The 12,500-nt window shown below is 42.7% G+C and overlaps 1 protein-coding gene across 1 annotated transcript in view; it reads left to right on the forward strand.

Moving 5' to 3' along the window:
* The window catches only part of LOC125032869 (probable G-protein coupled receptor CG31760), a gene marked incomplete at its 3' end in the record, with an annotated part of 144,120 nt that extends 135,640 nt beyond the window's left edge, over window positions 1-8,480 (forward strand). The window contains exons 11-12 of the mRNA XM_047624255.1: window positions 7,771-7,923; window positions 8,115-8,480. Of these exons, the coding sequence (XP_047480211.1) occupies window positions 7,771-7,923; window positions 8,115-8,480 (519 nt within the window). The remainder of the gene's footprint in view (window positions 1-7,770; window positions 7,924-8,114) is intronic.
* Window positions 8,481-12,500: the final 4,020 nt, after the last annotated feature.

Consider the following 12,500-nt stretch of genomic DNA (forward strand, 5'->3'; position numbering starts at 1 on the left):
AGTGGAAATGGAGGAGGAGGAAAAGGAGAAAAAAAAAGAAGGAGAAGAAGAAAAAAAAAGAAAAAGAAGAAGAAGACGAGGAAGAGGGAGGGAGAGAGGGAGGGAGAAGGGAGGAGGGAAGACCATAAAACGCGCAAGTGCCAAAGAACAAAAATAAAGCGACGAGAGAGTAAGCGGGCAGGCCAATAAAAGAAGCACTGAAGCTGGTAAATGATGGAAGAGAGGGAGTGGGCGAGCGAGCGAGAGAGAGAGAGAGAGAGAGAGAGAGAGAGAGAGAGAGAGAGAGAGAGAGAGAGAGAGAGAGAGAGAGAGAGAGAGAGAGAGAGAGAGAGAGAGGGAGAGAGAGAGAGAGAGGGAGGGAGAGAGAGAGAGAGAGGGAGGGAGAGAGAGAGAGAGAGAGAGAGAGAGAGAGAGAGAGAGAGAGAACAGAAGAGTGGCGTTTTATCCAAATGGAAGGAACCATTAAAGGGACGAAGACCCTATTAGAGATGAAGGGGGAGAGAGGAGAGATTGGTGAGTTTGTGAGGAAGGGATGGCGCGGTGAGGGAGAGAGCGGATTATGAGAGAGTGTGTGCTGTTACGAAGGAGTGCTTGACATTTTGGGAAGAAGTGCGTGTCTTTACTTAGTTATGTGAGTGTGTGAAAGAGTACGTGTCTTAGGGACGAAATGAGTGTCTGTGCAATGGAGTGCGTATCTTTGTGAAAGAGTTCGTGTCTTCATGAAGGAGTGTATAGTTACGAAGCAGTTTTTGCGAAGGAGAAAGGTCTTTGCAGAAGAGTTTATATCTTTACGAATGAGTGCATGTCTTTGCAAAGGAGTATGTATACTTACAAATCAGAGAGCGTATTTACAAAGCACTGCTTACCTTTGCAAAGAACATATACGCATGAAGAATTAAGTCCGTACATTTCTGAAAAAAAGGTAACTCTATTTTAAAACAATATAACAACGCACGTATTGCTCTCCCAAACTTTTTTTTATTTCCTTTAAGCAAACTGACGAGAGAGGAAGGGAGGATGGGAGGAAGGATAGAAATGAAGTAAGGAGAGGGAAAGAGAGAGAGGGGATAGGAGGCAAGGATGGAGGGGAAAAGAATGAAGAAAAGGAGGCAAGGAAAGAAGGAAGGAAGGGAGAAAGAAGAGAGGTTAGAGAGGAGAAGAGAGGACGAAGGAAATGAAGGAAGGAACGATAAAGAAAGGATGAAGAGGGAGAGGAAAGGATGAGGAGGAAGGAAGCAAGAAAGGATGGGGATTTGGGAGGAAAGAAGAATGGAAGGGAAAAAGAGGAAAATAGAAGGGCCGTTGGAAAAAGGGAAGAGAAAGAGAAGGGAAGAAAGGAGGGAAGGAGAGAGAAAGAGGGAAGAAGGGAAGAAGACGAAATAGAATACCTCTTCCTGGTGGTAATTTCAACAGTTATTAAGCAATTATACCAAAATAATGTCGGCGTCAACTGAATGCAACAGAAACTTTCAGAAAATGCATTTCAAGAATTAGCCCATTAATCCTCCGAATGAACAGGGAATAAAGTAAAAAAATGAAAAAACAAAAAACACAAACACACACACACACACACACACACACACACACATAAATATATATGTGTGTATATATATGTGTATATATATGTGTGTGTGTATATATATATATACATATATATATGTATGTATGTATGTGTGTGTGTGTGTATATATATAATCACATATCACATAATCATAAAAGCAACAGCTCCTAATTGACAAGGAAATGACCAGTGTCAGCAAATTCGCAAAATGTAAACAATGAAAAAGGGTAACACGCACCGGCAAATTTCGATATAATGTGTAAACTTAATTGCCTTCTGCATAACTACAGTGATATTAGGGGACAGAAAATGAGATGAGATAGAAAATAGTTCTAATTATGAAAAATTACGTGAAAATAGGAAAACAGATTTTTTTTTTTTTTTTTTTTTTTTTTTTTTTTGCCTGCTAAAGGAGATAATAGCGTTCACGTTTGGCATTTCCTTAGCCTTTAATATAATGAAAAAAAAGAAAGAAAAAAAGACAACATTAATATAGGAGAAAAATAACAAAATTGTATTTAACAAATAAAGAAACATAATGATGACAATAATGACAGATATTATATTAATAGTAATGATAATGATAATAACGATGATGATAATAATGATAATAATAATAATAGTTATTATTATTATAATAATAACAGTAATGATGATGATGATTATTACTATCATTTTGATTATTGTTATACTGATGATAATTATAATGATGATAATTATGATAGCAATGATAATCATAACCATGGTAATACTATTAATAATCATAATGATGATGATGCTAATAATAATAATAATAATAATAATAATAATAATTATAGTGATGATCATAAAAGTAATGTTTATAAAAATAATGATAATGATAATAAAGATATTAATTATTATTATTGTTATTGTTATCATAATGATGATGATGATAATAATGATAATAATAGAAATAATGATAATAACAACAACAACAATAATAATGATGATAATAATAATAATAAACAAATATTAATAGTACTAATGATTATTATGATAATGATAATCATAACAATCATAATAGTAATAATCATAATGAGGATGATGTTAATTATGATGATAATAATAACAATAATAATAATAATAATAATAATAATAATAAAAGTAATGATGATGATGATCACAAAAGTAATAATGTTAATGGTTATAATAATAATGATAATGATAAGAATGATATCAATTAATATTATTGTTATTGTTATCATAATGATGATGATGAGAATAATGATAATAATAGAAATAATAATAAGAAGAACAACAACAACAATAATAATGATAATAATAATAATAAAAATATTAATAGCAATAATGATAATGATAATTATAACAATAATAATAAGAAGAACAACAACAACAATAACAACAAAAAACAACAACAACAACAAAAAACAACAACACTAATGAAAACCATAACACAAACAACACCAAACCCAAGCATCCAACTCATCCGACCATCAAGAGGAAGCGAATCTCCCAGATCCACGCGCACGCGATGACTCACTCCTCTTGAACCCGCCTGGCTGTTTGCCTCTCTAGGATTCTGTTCCCTTTAGCGGGTATCTCCCTCTTCGTCGGCTGCAGAACTCCTGCAGGAGGAGAGCTTGAGTTTTGAGACCGAGAGAGAGAGAGATGGAGAGTCAGAAAGAGAGAGAGAGAGGGAGAGAGAGAGAGAGAGAGAGAGAGAGAGAGAGAGAGAGAGAGAGAGAGAGAGAGAGAGAGAGAGAGAGAGAGAGAGAGACAGACAGACAGACAAACAGACAGAGACAGATAGACAGACAGACAAACAGAGACAGAAACAGACAGAGAGACAGACAGACAGAGACAGACAGACAGAGACAGAGACAGACAGACAGACAGAGGAAGTAGGAAACCCGTCAAATGTCTCCTGGAGGAGGAAGGAAGTGCTCCTTTGTTTACTCCCGCTGTGTTGAAGTCGGAGTGACTGGTTCTCGTTTGATGATTTGAATGGAAAACGGAATTGAATTATGTACATAGATAGATAGGTAGATTGATGAATAGATGGATAGATAGATGTGTTTTTTTTATATTGTTTTCGTATCTATTTATTTATCATTCTTGTTTACAACTGGATCTGCTGTTGTTATTTTTTTATTCAAGTATATATATATCTCTTATGTTTCTCTTTGAACAGGCAGGTAGGTAAGTAGAAAGAAATATATATATATATATATATATATATATATATATATATATATATATATATATATATATATATATATAATATATATATATATAATATATATGTATAAAAAATATATATATATATATATATATATGTATATATATATGGAACATACATTTAGAAAAACAATCTGATAAATATATAAAGAGAGAGATAGAGAGAGATGGGAAGAGAGAGGGGTAGAGGGAGAGAGGGAGAGAGAGAAGGAGAGCAAGAGGAAGAGAGAGAGAACGAGAGAGCAAGGAAGGGGCGAAGGAGAAAGAGGGAGCAAAACAGTGAGATCGATACACAGACAGACAGATAGACAGACACAGAGGCAGACACAAACACACACACACACACAAACAGAGAGAGAGAAAAAGAGAGAAAATCCCACAACAGGAGGAATACCACTCGTGCTTGCAGTGGCTGTGGAGACGCCCTTAGCCTGGAGATGACCGGAGGAGGACACACGACTCAAAGACACTTCAGGACGGGAACCTCAAAGTAATTCATCTTCGAGGCAACGTCTGTGTGGAGAGAGTTTCAGTGGAGAGAGGAGGAGGGAGGGAGAGGGAGAGAGAAGGAGGGAGGGAGAGAGAGAGAGTGGAGGAGGGAGGGAGAGGGAGAGAATGGAGGAGGGAGGGAGGGAGCGAGAGACGGAGGGAGTGAGAGGGAGATAGATTGAGAGAGTGGAGAAGAGAGTTTCAGTGGAAAGGGAAGGAGGGAGGGAGAGGGAGAGAGAAGGAGGGAGTGAGAAGGAGATAGTGGAGAAGGGAGGGAGAGGGAGAGAGTGGAGGAGGAAGGGAGAGGGAGAGAGTGAAGGAAGGAAAGACGGATGGGAGAGGAGGTAGAGAGAACGTGGGGGGAGGGAGGGAGGGACGGAGGGAATGGAAGAGAGAAGGAAGGAGGGAGAGAAAGCAGAGAGGAAGGAAACAGACAGATAAACACACACACACACACACACACACACACACACACACACACACACACACACACACACACACGTAAGGAAGAAGTAAGAGGAGACATAAATAAACAGAAAAGAACGCACAGAACATCAAAGAACATCAAAGGAGAGAAAATAGACAATTTCTGGACTACGAGAGAAAACGAAACTACGAGACCATAAATCAAAGCTTCCAAAATTAAGCAACATAAAAGAGCGAGAAGGGAAGAGAAGAGGAGGAGGAGGAAGGGGAGGAGGGGAGGAGGGGAGGAGGGGGAGGAGGAGGAAGGGGAGGGGAGGAGGAGAAAGGGGAGGAGGGGAGGTGGAGGAGGAGGGTTAAGAGGGGATGAGGAGGAAAAAGAGGAAGGGGAGGAGTGGAGGAAAATTAGGTGGAGGCGGAGGAAGGGGAGGAAGGGGAAGAATGGAGGAGGAGGAGGAAGGGGAAGAAAAGAGGAGGAGAAGGAGGAGGAGGAAGGGGGGGAGGAGGAGGAAGGGGAGGAGGAGCAGGAGGAGGTGGAGGAGGAGGAAGGGTAGGAAGGGAAGAGAGGAGGAGGAGGAAGGGGAGGAGGAGGGAGAAGGGGGAACTGGAGGAGAGAAAGGAGGAGGAAGAAGAAGGGGAGAAGGGAGAGGAGTAATAAGAGGAAAAGGAGGAGGAGGAAGGAGAAGGGGAGGAGGCAAAAGAGGAGATAGTGGAAATGGAGGAGGAGGAAAAGGAGAAAAAAAAGAAGGAGAAGAAGAAAAAAAAAAAAGAAAAAGAAGAAGAAGACGAGGAAGAGGGAGGGAGAGAGGGAGGGAGAAGGGAGGAGGGAAGACCATAAAACGCGCAAGTGCCAAAGAACAAAAATAAAGCGACGAGAGAGTAAGCGGGCAGGCCAATAAAAGAAGCACTGAAGCTGGTAAATGATGGAAGAGAGGGAGTGGGCGAGCGAGCGAGAGAGAGAGAGAGAGAGAGAGAGAGAGAGAGAGAGAGAGAGAGAGAGAGAGAGAGAGAGAGAGAGAGAGAGAGAGAGGAGGAGAGAGAGAGAGAGAGGGAGGGAGAGAGAGAGAGAGGAGGAGAGAGAGAGAGAGAGAGGGAGAGAGAGAGAGAGAGAGAGAGAGAGAGAGAGAGAGAGAGAGAGAGAACAGAAGAGTGGCGTTTTATCCAAATGGAAGGAACCATTAAAGGGACGAAGACCCTATTAGAGATGAAGGGGGAGAGAGGAGAGATTGGTGAGTTTGTGAGGAAGGGATGGCGCGGTGAGGGAGAGAGCGGATTATGAGAGAGTGTGTGCTGTTACGAAGGAGTGCTTGACATTTTGGGAAGAAGTGCGTGTCTTTACTTAGTTATGTGAGTGTGTGAAAGAGTACGTGTCTTAGGGACGAAATGAGTGTCTGTGCAATGGAGTGCGTATCTTTGTGAAAGAGTTCGTGTCTTCATGAAGGAGTGTATAGTTACGAAGCAGTTTTTGCGAAGGAGAAAGGTCTTTGCAGAAGAGTTTATATCTTTACGAATGAGTGCATGTCTTTGCAAAGGAGTATGTATACTTACAAATCAGAGAGCGTATTTACAAAGCACTGCTTACCTTTGCAAAGAACATATACGCATGAAGAATTAAGTCCGTACATTTCTGAAAAAAAGGTAACTCTATTAAAACAATATAACAACGCACGTATTGCTCTCCCAAACTTTTTTTTATTTCCTTTAAGCAAACTGACGAGAGAGGAAATCAATCTCGGCCACAGACAAAGCTATATAGGATGAAACTTTTAAGTAAATGGCGCACGTTAGAGTATGACAGAGAGGATTAAGATGAGCCTTGCAGGACGGAGATGATAAAACTATTGCCATGGAGATGCTGTGATCAAAAGGGACGGGGTGAAGGAGGAAGGGAGATAGGAGAGGAGGGATGGAAGGAGGGAAGGAGAAAAGATTGGAGGGAGGGAAGGAGAAAGGAAAGGAGGGAGGGAAGGAGGAAGAAAGAAGGGAAATGAGGGAGGGAAAGAGGAAGGGAGAAAGGAAAGGAGGGAGGGAAGGAGGGAAAGAAACAGGAAAGGAGGAAGAGAGAAAGGAAAGGAGGGAGGGAAAGAGGAAGGGAGAAAGGAAAGGATGGAGGGAGGGTGAGATGGAAGGAAGGAGAAAGGGAAGGGAGGAAGGGAGGAAAGATGGGAGGAGAGAAGTGAGTGAGAAAGAGAGGAAAAGGAGAGGAGATGGGAATGGAGGAAAGGAGGGAGGGAGAGAGGAAAAGGAGGGAGAAAGAGGAAATGAAGGAGAGAGGGAGCCAGGGAGGAAAATAGAAAGGTGAGAGAGAGAGAGAGAGAGAGAGAGAGAGAGAGAGAGAGAGAGAGAGAGAGAGAGAGAGAGAGAGAGAGAGAGAGAGAGAGAGAGAGAGAGAGAGAGAGAGAGAGAGAGAGAGAAAGTGAGAGAGAGAGAGGGGGGGGAAATAGAGAGAGTTGGGGTGAGGGAAAGAGACAGATAGACAGACAGAGAAACAGTGTCAGAGACAGAGACAGACAGACAAAGACAGAGACAGACAGACAGAGTCAGAGAGACACAGACAGAGAGACAGACAAACAGAAACAGAGACATCAACAGTCATTACTTGTATATACAGTGTACATATACCTACTGTATACTCTGTGAATGTATATCTATGTGTGTTTCAATGTATCCATGTATACACAACTGAGTGTGAATAGGCATTGATAAAATTCCAAATATAAATTAAACAAAAATATGAACATTTAGATAAGAGAAATTATTATATTCAAACTAACCATCTAACTCCCTTCTCCCCTTCCCCCCACCTCCCCCACTAACCCCATCTGTCTCCACCTCGACCTCCACCCCACTCCCCTCCTCATCTGTCCGTCTCTAACACTCCTCCACCTCCCCCCACCTCCCCACTCCCCCCCCCCTCCCCCATCTGTCTCTCTCATCCGTCTCCACCACCCCTACCTACCTCCCTCCCACCTCCCTCCCTCCCCCTCCCTCCCTACTTCCCGCCCACCCACCTCTCTCCCCACCTCCCCCTCCCCCCACCTACCCCCCCCCTCCCCCCCATCCTTCTTCGCCCATAGGCCTACCTGGTGCTAAAGGGACAGGGGAAGGACGAGGGCTCCTCCATGACGAAGCCTAACGTGGCCAAGTTCCTGCAGCGACCCAACGCCGGGAACAGCCAGAACATGCTCACCACCACGTCGTCCTCGGGGAACGTCGAGGGGGACATGCTGGTAAGGAGGACCGAGGGTGTGTGTTGTGTGTGTGTGTGTGTGTGTGTGTGTGTGTGTGTGTGTGTGTGTGTGTGTGTGTGTGTGTATGTGTGTGTGTGTGTGTGTGTGTGTGCGTTTGCATGTGTGTATGTGTGCGTTTTGTATATATATGCTATCCTTCGATCACTTAGTGCCCAACATCTCCCCCGCAGGAGGAGTTCCGGAAGGTGTACATGCAGCTGGAGGCGCTGAAGGAGCGCAACCTGCGCGCGGGCAACCGGGGCATGGCGGCCAAGATCAAGGCCATGCAGGAAGCGGCCAACACGGCCTCGTTCACGTCCGCCCCGTCGGCGCCGCCCGTCACCACCGTCGTCGTGTCGGAGAAGAAGGAGACGAACGCGGAGCGCGAGCAGCGGAGGGCGGAGAGCCGGAGGGAGAAGAAGTGCAACGACGGCATCATCATGAAGCCCTACGTCAACAACATCCTGGCCAACATGACGGATAAGATCGTGTGCGCCACCTTCAAGGACGAGATCCCGTCGCCGACCAAGGTGTCCCCGGTGAAGGAGGAGGAGGACCGGAGAGTTGAAGGAGGAGGAGGAGGAGGAGGGGGAGGAGGTGGAGGAGGAGGAGGAGGAGGAGGAGGAGGAGGAGGAGGTCCGCCGAAGAAGGACTGCAACGCGGCCGACGGGGGGCACTGCAACAACCACTCGTGCGCGGGCGGGGGCGAGGAGGACCTGGCGCAGCAGAGGTGGCGGGAGGACATGGACGAGGAGGAGCTGTCTCGCACCAGTTACAGCGCCCCCCATGACACCAGCGAGACCGCCTCTTGCCGCTGCCAAAGTGTCTCGCACGAGAACCTGTGTACCTGTGAAACCAAGTCCGAGGGGGACACCAAAAGTGACTCGGAGGCCAAGGACCTGAAGGCGATGGGCTGCCGCAGTGCCGAGTTCCTCCTGGGGAAAAGTGTGTCGAGTGAGGGGACCGCAGACCTGTCCGAGAGAGTCTGTCGGAGTCTGGAGAACCTGGACGACACGAGCGCGCGAGGGGGACCCGTGGGGGAATGCGACCTGAGCCTGGAGGACAGGTCGGTCAGGTCCGCCCACTCCACGCCGCGACGCAACCAAGGACGCTTTAGAGAAATCCGTGACCCCGACAGAGCGAGGGCGTTCATCCTGTACAGTTTATCCGATCGCGCGACACTCACGGAGGAGGTCACGGTGTGAGGGACGGAAGAGAAATATGATTAATCTCTATTTTTATCTGGCTTTAAAATATAGTATTATCATGTAGTTTTATCATCACCAGATACTCTAAGAAACGGCTAATCAAAGGCAGTTTTAAGTTCTAGTTCGTTAGTTGATACTTGCTATCTGTTAAAATAAAAAAGGACTTTGTGTACAAGGAAGTCTAGGTGTCCTAGATGGCCAAGAGAGTAATAAAGACAATTTAGGCACGAGCAATGATCTTTATATAGAAGATGAAACCGAGAAGTGAAGGACCACAATAAATCTTGACTTCAGTGTCTCAAATTTCAAGTTGTTATGTGTATCAGATGTGTGACTGTGTCGATGTCGAGAGGAGGCGCTTCGGTGCCGTCCTTCGCCATCAGACATGGTATGTATATAGATGGTAATGAAGTTTGTACATAAAACTCTGCCCGAGTGACCGAGGCTGTTAGCCAAGAACGGCGATGGTGCTGAGGTTTCTCTCGCAAATCTGGATGTTGTTATGAAAAAAAAAAATACCCATCAATGTTTTCTCGACAGTGAGCCACGACGAATGAGGTGCGATAACACGTAGTGAAAGCGTGAGTGCGTGAATGAGTGAACAGAGTGAACGAACGAGAGAAAGGAAGCGTGCGTTAGTATATAGTGCGTGAACAATAGTGTAGACAATATGGCTGCTCTCACTGCTATACTGAGCCCCATGCAGTGTGGACAACCATGTTCTGTATAAATGCTCTTGTGGATGTCTCTCGTAGGCTGTAAGTTCCATCTCCTTTCATACAAGCCAAAAGGTAGTATTTAATATGCTATATCTGATTATTATTTTCCTCCAGTGGCACTCAAAGTGCGCTGAAAAAGATATCAGACGCTTTAAGCTCCAGTTACCAATGACCAAGTGAAAGAATTTCGTAGACCCCGAGATTCACAACGCTTGAAGCTTTGGTTGAAACATGTGTAGTTTTATTTTCCGTCTCCCTGTCTATTCTGCCGTGTAAGATATCCAAAGTTCAATATGAAACTGTTGTGATACATAATTTCAAATAAAGATTATTTTATGAACAGACTTCCTTCGATTTATCCTGCATGACACAAGGAAAGTGGTGATCTGCCTTGTTTACCTAACCTTATTTATGTCAGAAAGACAGTGTAGTTTAAGAGTATACATGCAAACACGTATATGCATATACAAATACATATATGCACATACACATACAAACACACACACACACGCGCACACAAACACACACACACACACACACACACACACACACACACACACACACACACACACACACACACACACACACACACACACACGCACACACACACACACACACACACATATAAATATATATGTATGTATGTATATATATATATATATTTATATATATAGTGGATTGAGAGAGGCCTATGTCCTGCAGTGGAATGAATAGCTGTTAAAATAAATAAATTAATTAATAAATAAATAAAATAATTTAAAAAAAAATATATATATGCATATATATATACATATATACATATATATATATATATATATATATATATATATATACAAGTGTTTGTGTATGTGTACTCTGTTCGTCTGTGTCCTTGCCCGGTGCCTATGTGCGGCCAACCTTTATCCCCAATTTCCCTTAACAAATTACAACCAATGAATGTCTCTTGCTTCGAGATAGGTCAGTGTGGCCGACGGGATAATAATAATAATACTAAAAAATAAATAATCGGGAGAAATTAAACTTCGTTTCCCCAAGGCGAATCGCGAGTCTTCCCTGCCTTAATAAGTGGTCCCTGGCGAGAGCACGGCAAACACGGGGCAGCTTAGTAATAAAGCATGAAGACGAGGGATGGCGCTACTGAGGCGTTTTTTTTTAGCGTTTGGTCAATGTTCTTTTCCTTTTCTTTAGTAGGAAGTTGTTATTTGCGAAGCGATTTTGCAACTATTTTTTTTTATTTTATTTTTTTATTTTTTTTTTTTTATTGCTTGTATGTCGCGGTTTTCCTCGTTTGTATAGCATATATATATATATATTTTTTTTTTTAGTTGATAGTATGTATGATTAATAGGAACATCTGCTATTGGTTTGAGATTATTTCGTACTGCGGAAATTCAAAGAAAAAATAAAACACTCATATCTATACCACAGGATAAAGAAACAATGTAAGCTTCAATTAAGGTCGAAACTCTTGTAAAACGTGTTTCAAATTCCGTCTCCCACAACCAAATAGTATGATAGTAGATGTAATACAAATTAAATCATACTGAGTAATCTGAATAATATAAGGGCGTGGATTCCAAAACTTCACGATACACGGCCTTTGCAAATAACTGTACTTCTTTTGTTTACTGTCAAGGGATAACACATAACATTGACCATAACAGTGTGTGTGTGTGTGTGTGTGTGTGTGTGTGTTTGTGTGTGTGTGTGTGTTTGTATGTGTGTCTTTGTATATTTGTGTGTGTGTGTGTATTTGTGTGTGTGTGTTTGTATGTGTGTATTTGTATATTTGTGTGTGTGTGTGTATTTGTGTGTGTGTGTGTTTGTATGTGTGTATTTGTATATTTGTGTGTGTGTGTGTATTTGTGTGTGTGTGTTTGTGTGTGTGTGAGCGTGTGTGTGTGTGTGTGTGTGTGCTTGTGTGTGATTGTATGTGTGTATTTGTATGTGTCTATGTTTGTTTGTGTGTGTGTGTGTGTGTGTGTGTGTGTGCATTTGTGTGTGTGTGTGTGTGTGTGTGTGTGTGTGTGTGTGTGTGTGTGTGTGTGTGTGTGCGTGAGTGCATGTGTGTGTGCGTACGTGCGTGTTTGTTTGTGTCTACATAATTTGGCATTGCGTATAATTCATATTTCATTCATATATAGGCACATACACATATGTTTGTTCGCATTTGCATATTCTAGCATCATTACCTAATCTACCAGGAGTTTGCACGGATGTATGCTATTTTAAGCCATGTATCCTACTGCTGTAATGACCCTCCCCTATACCTTTTTCCCTTCTACCTAATATCCGTCTGGCTTTAATGTCATCCACCTTTCTACCTTACCTGCGGTGGACCAGGAAACCGTGTTATTGCGCACTGCCCATTTCCTTTGATTTATTTCCTATACTGTAAGTATTTGTCGTGATAATTAGCCCCTTATTTCGTATCCCCCACCTCCATTTTCCTTACGTTAGCTTATGTCAGAGGGTGTCAAAATGAACGAGCCACAGTGATAATTTCGTTCTCTCGAAGCCTTGCAGTAATACCCATGCAGTTTTAGGTCCATCGTATAATATTTCCCTACTTTGAAATTTCACTATCTTGTGAGAATGATATATTACAGAATTCTTTACGCTACTAAACAACCCATACTTTTTTTTTTCT

This window comes from Penaeus chinensis, chromosome 15, assembly GCF_019202785.1.
Source record: "Penaeus chinensis breed Huanghai No. 1 chromosome 15, ASM1920278v2, whole genome shotgun sequence".
Lineage (NCBI taxonomy): Eukaryota > Metazoa > Arthropoda > Malacostraca > Decapoda > Penaeidae > Penaeus > Penaeus chinensis.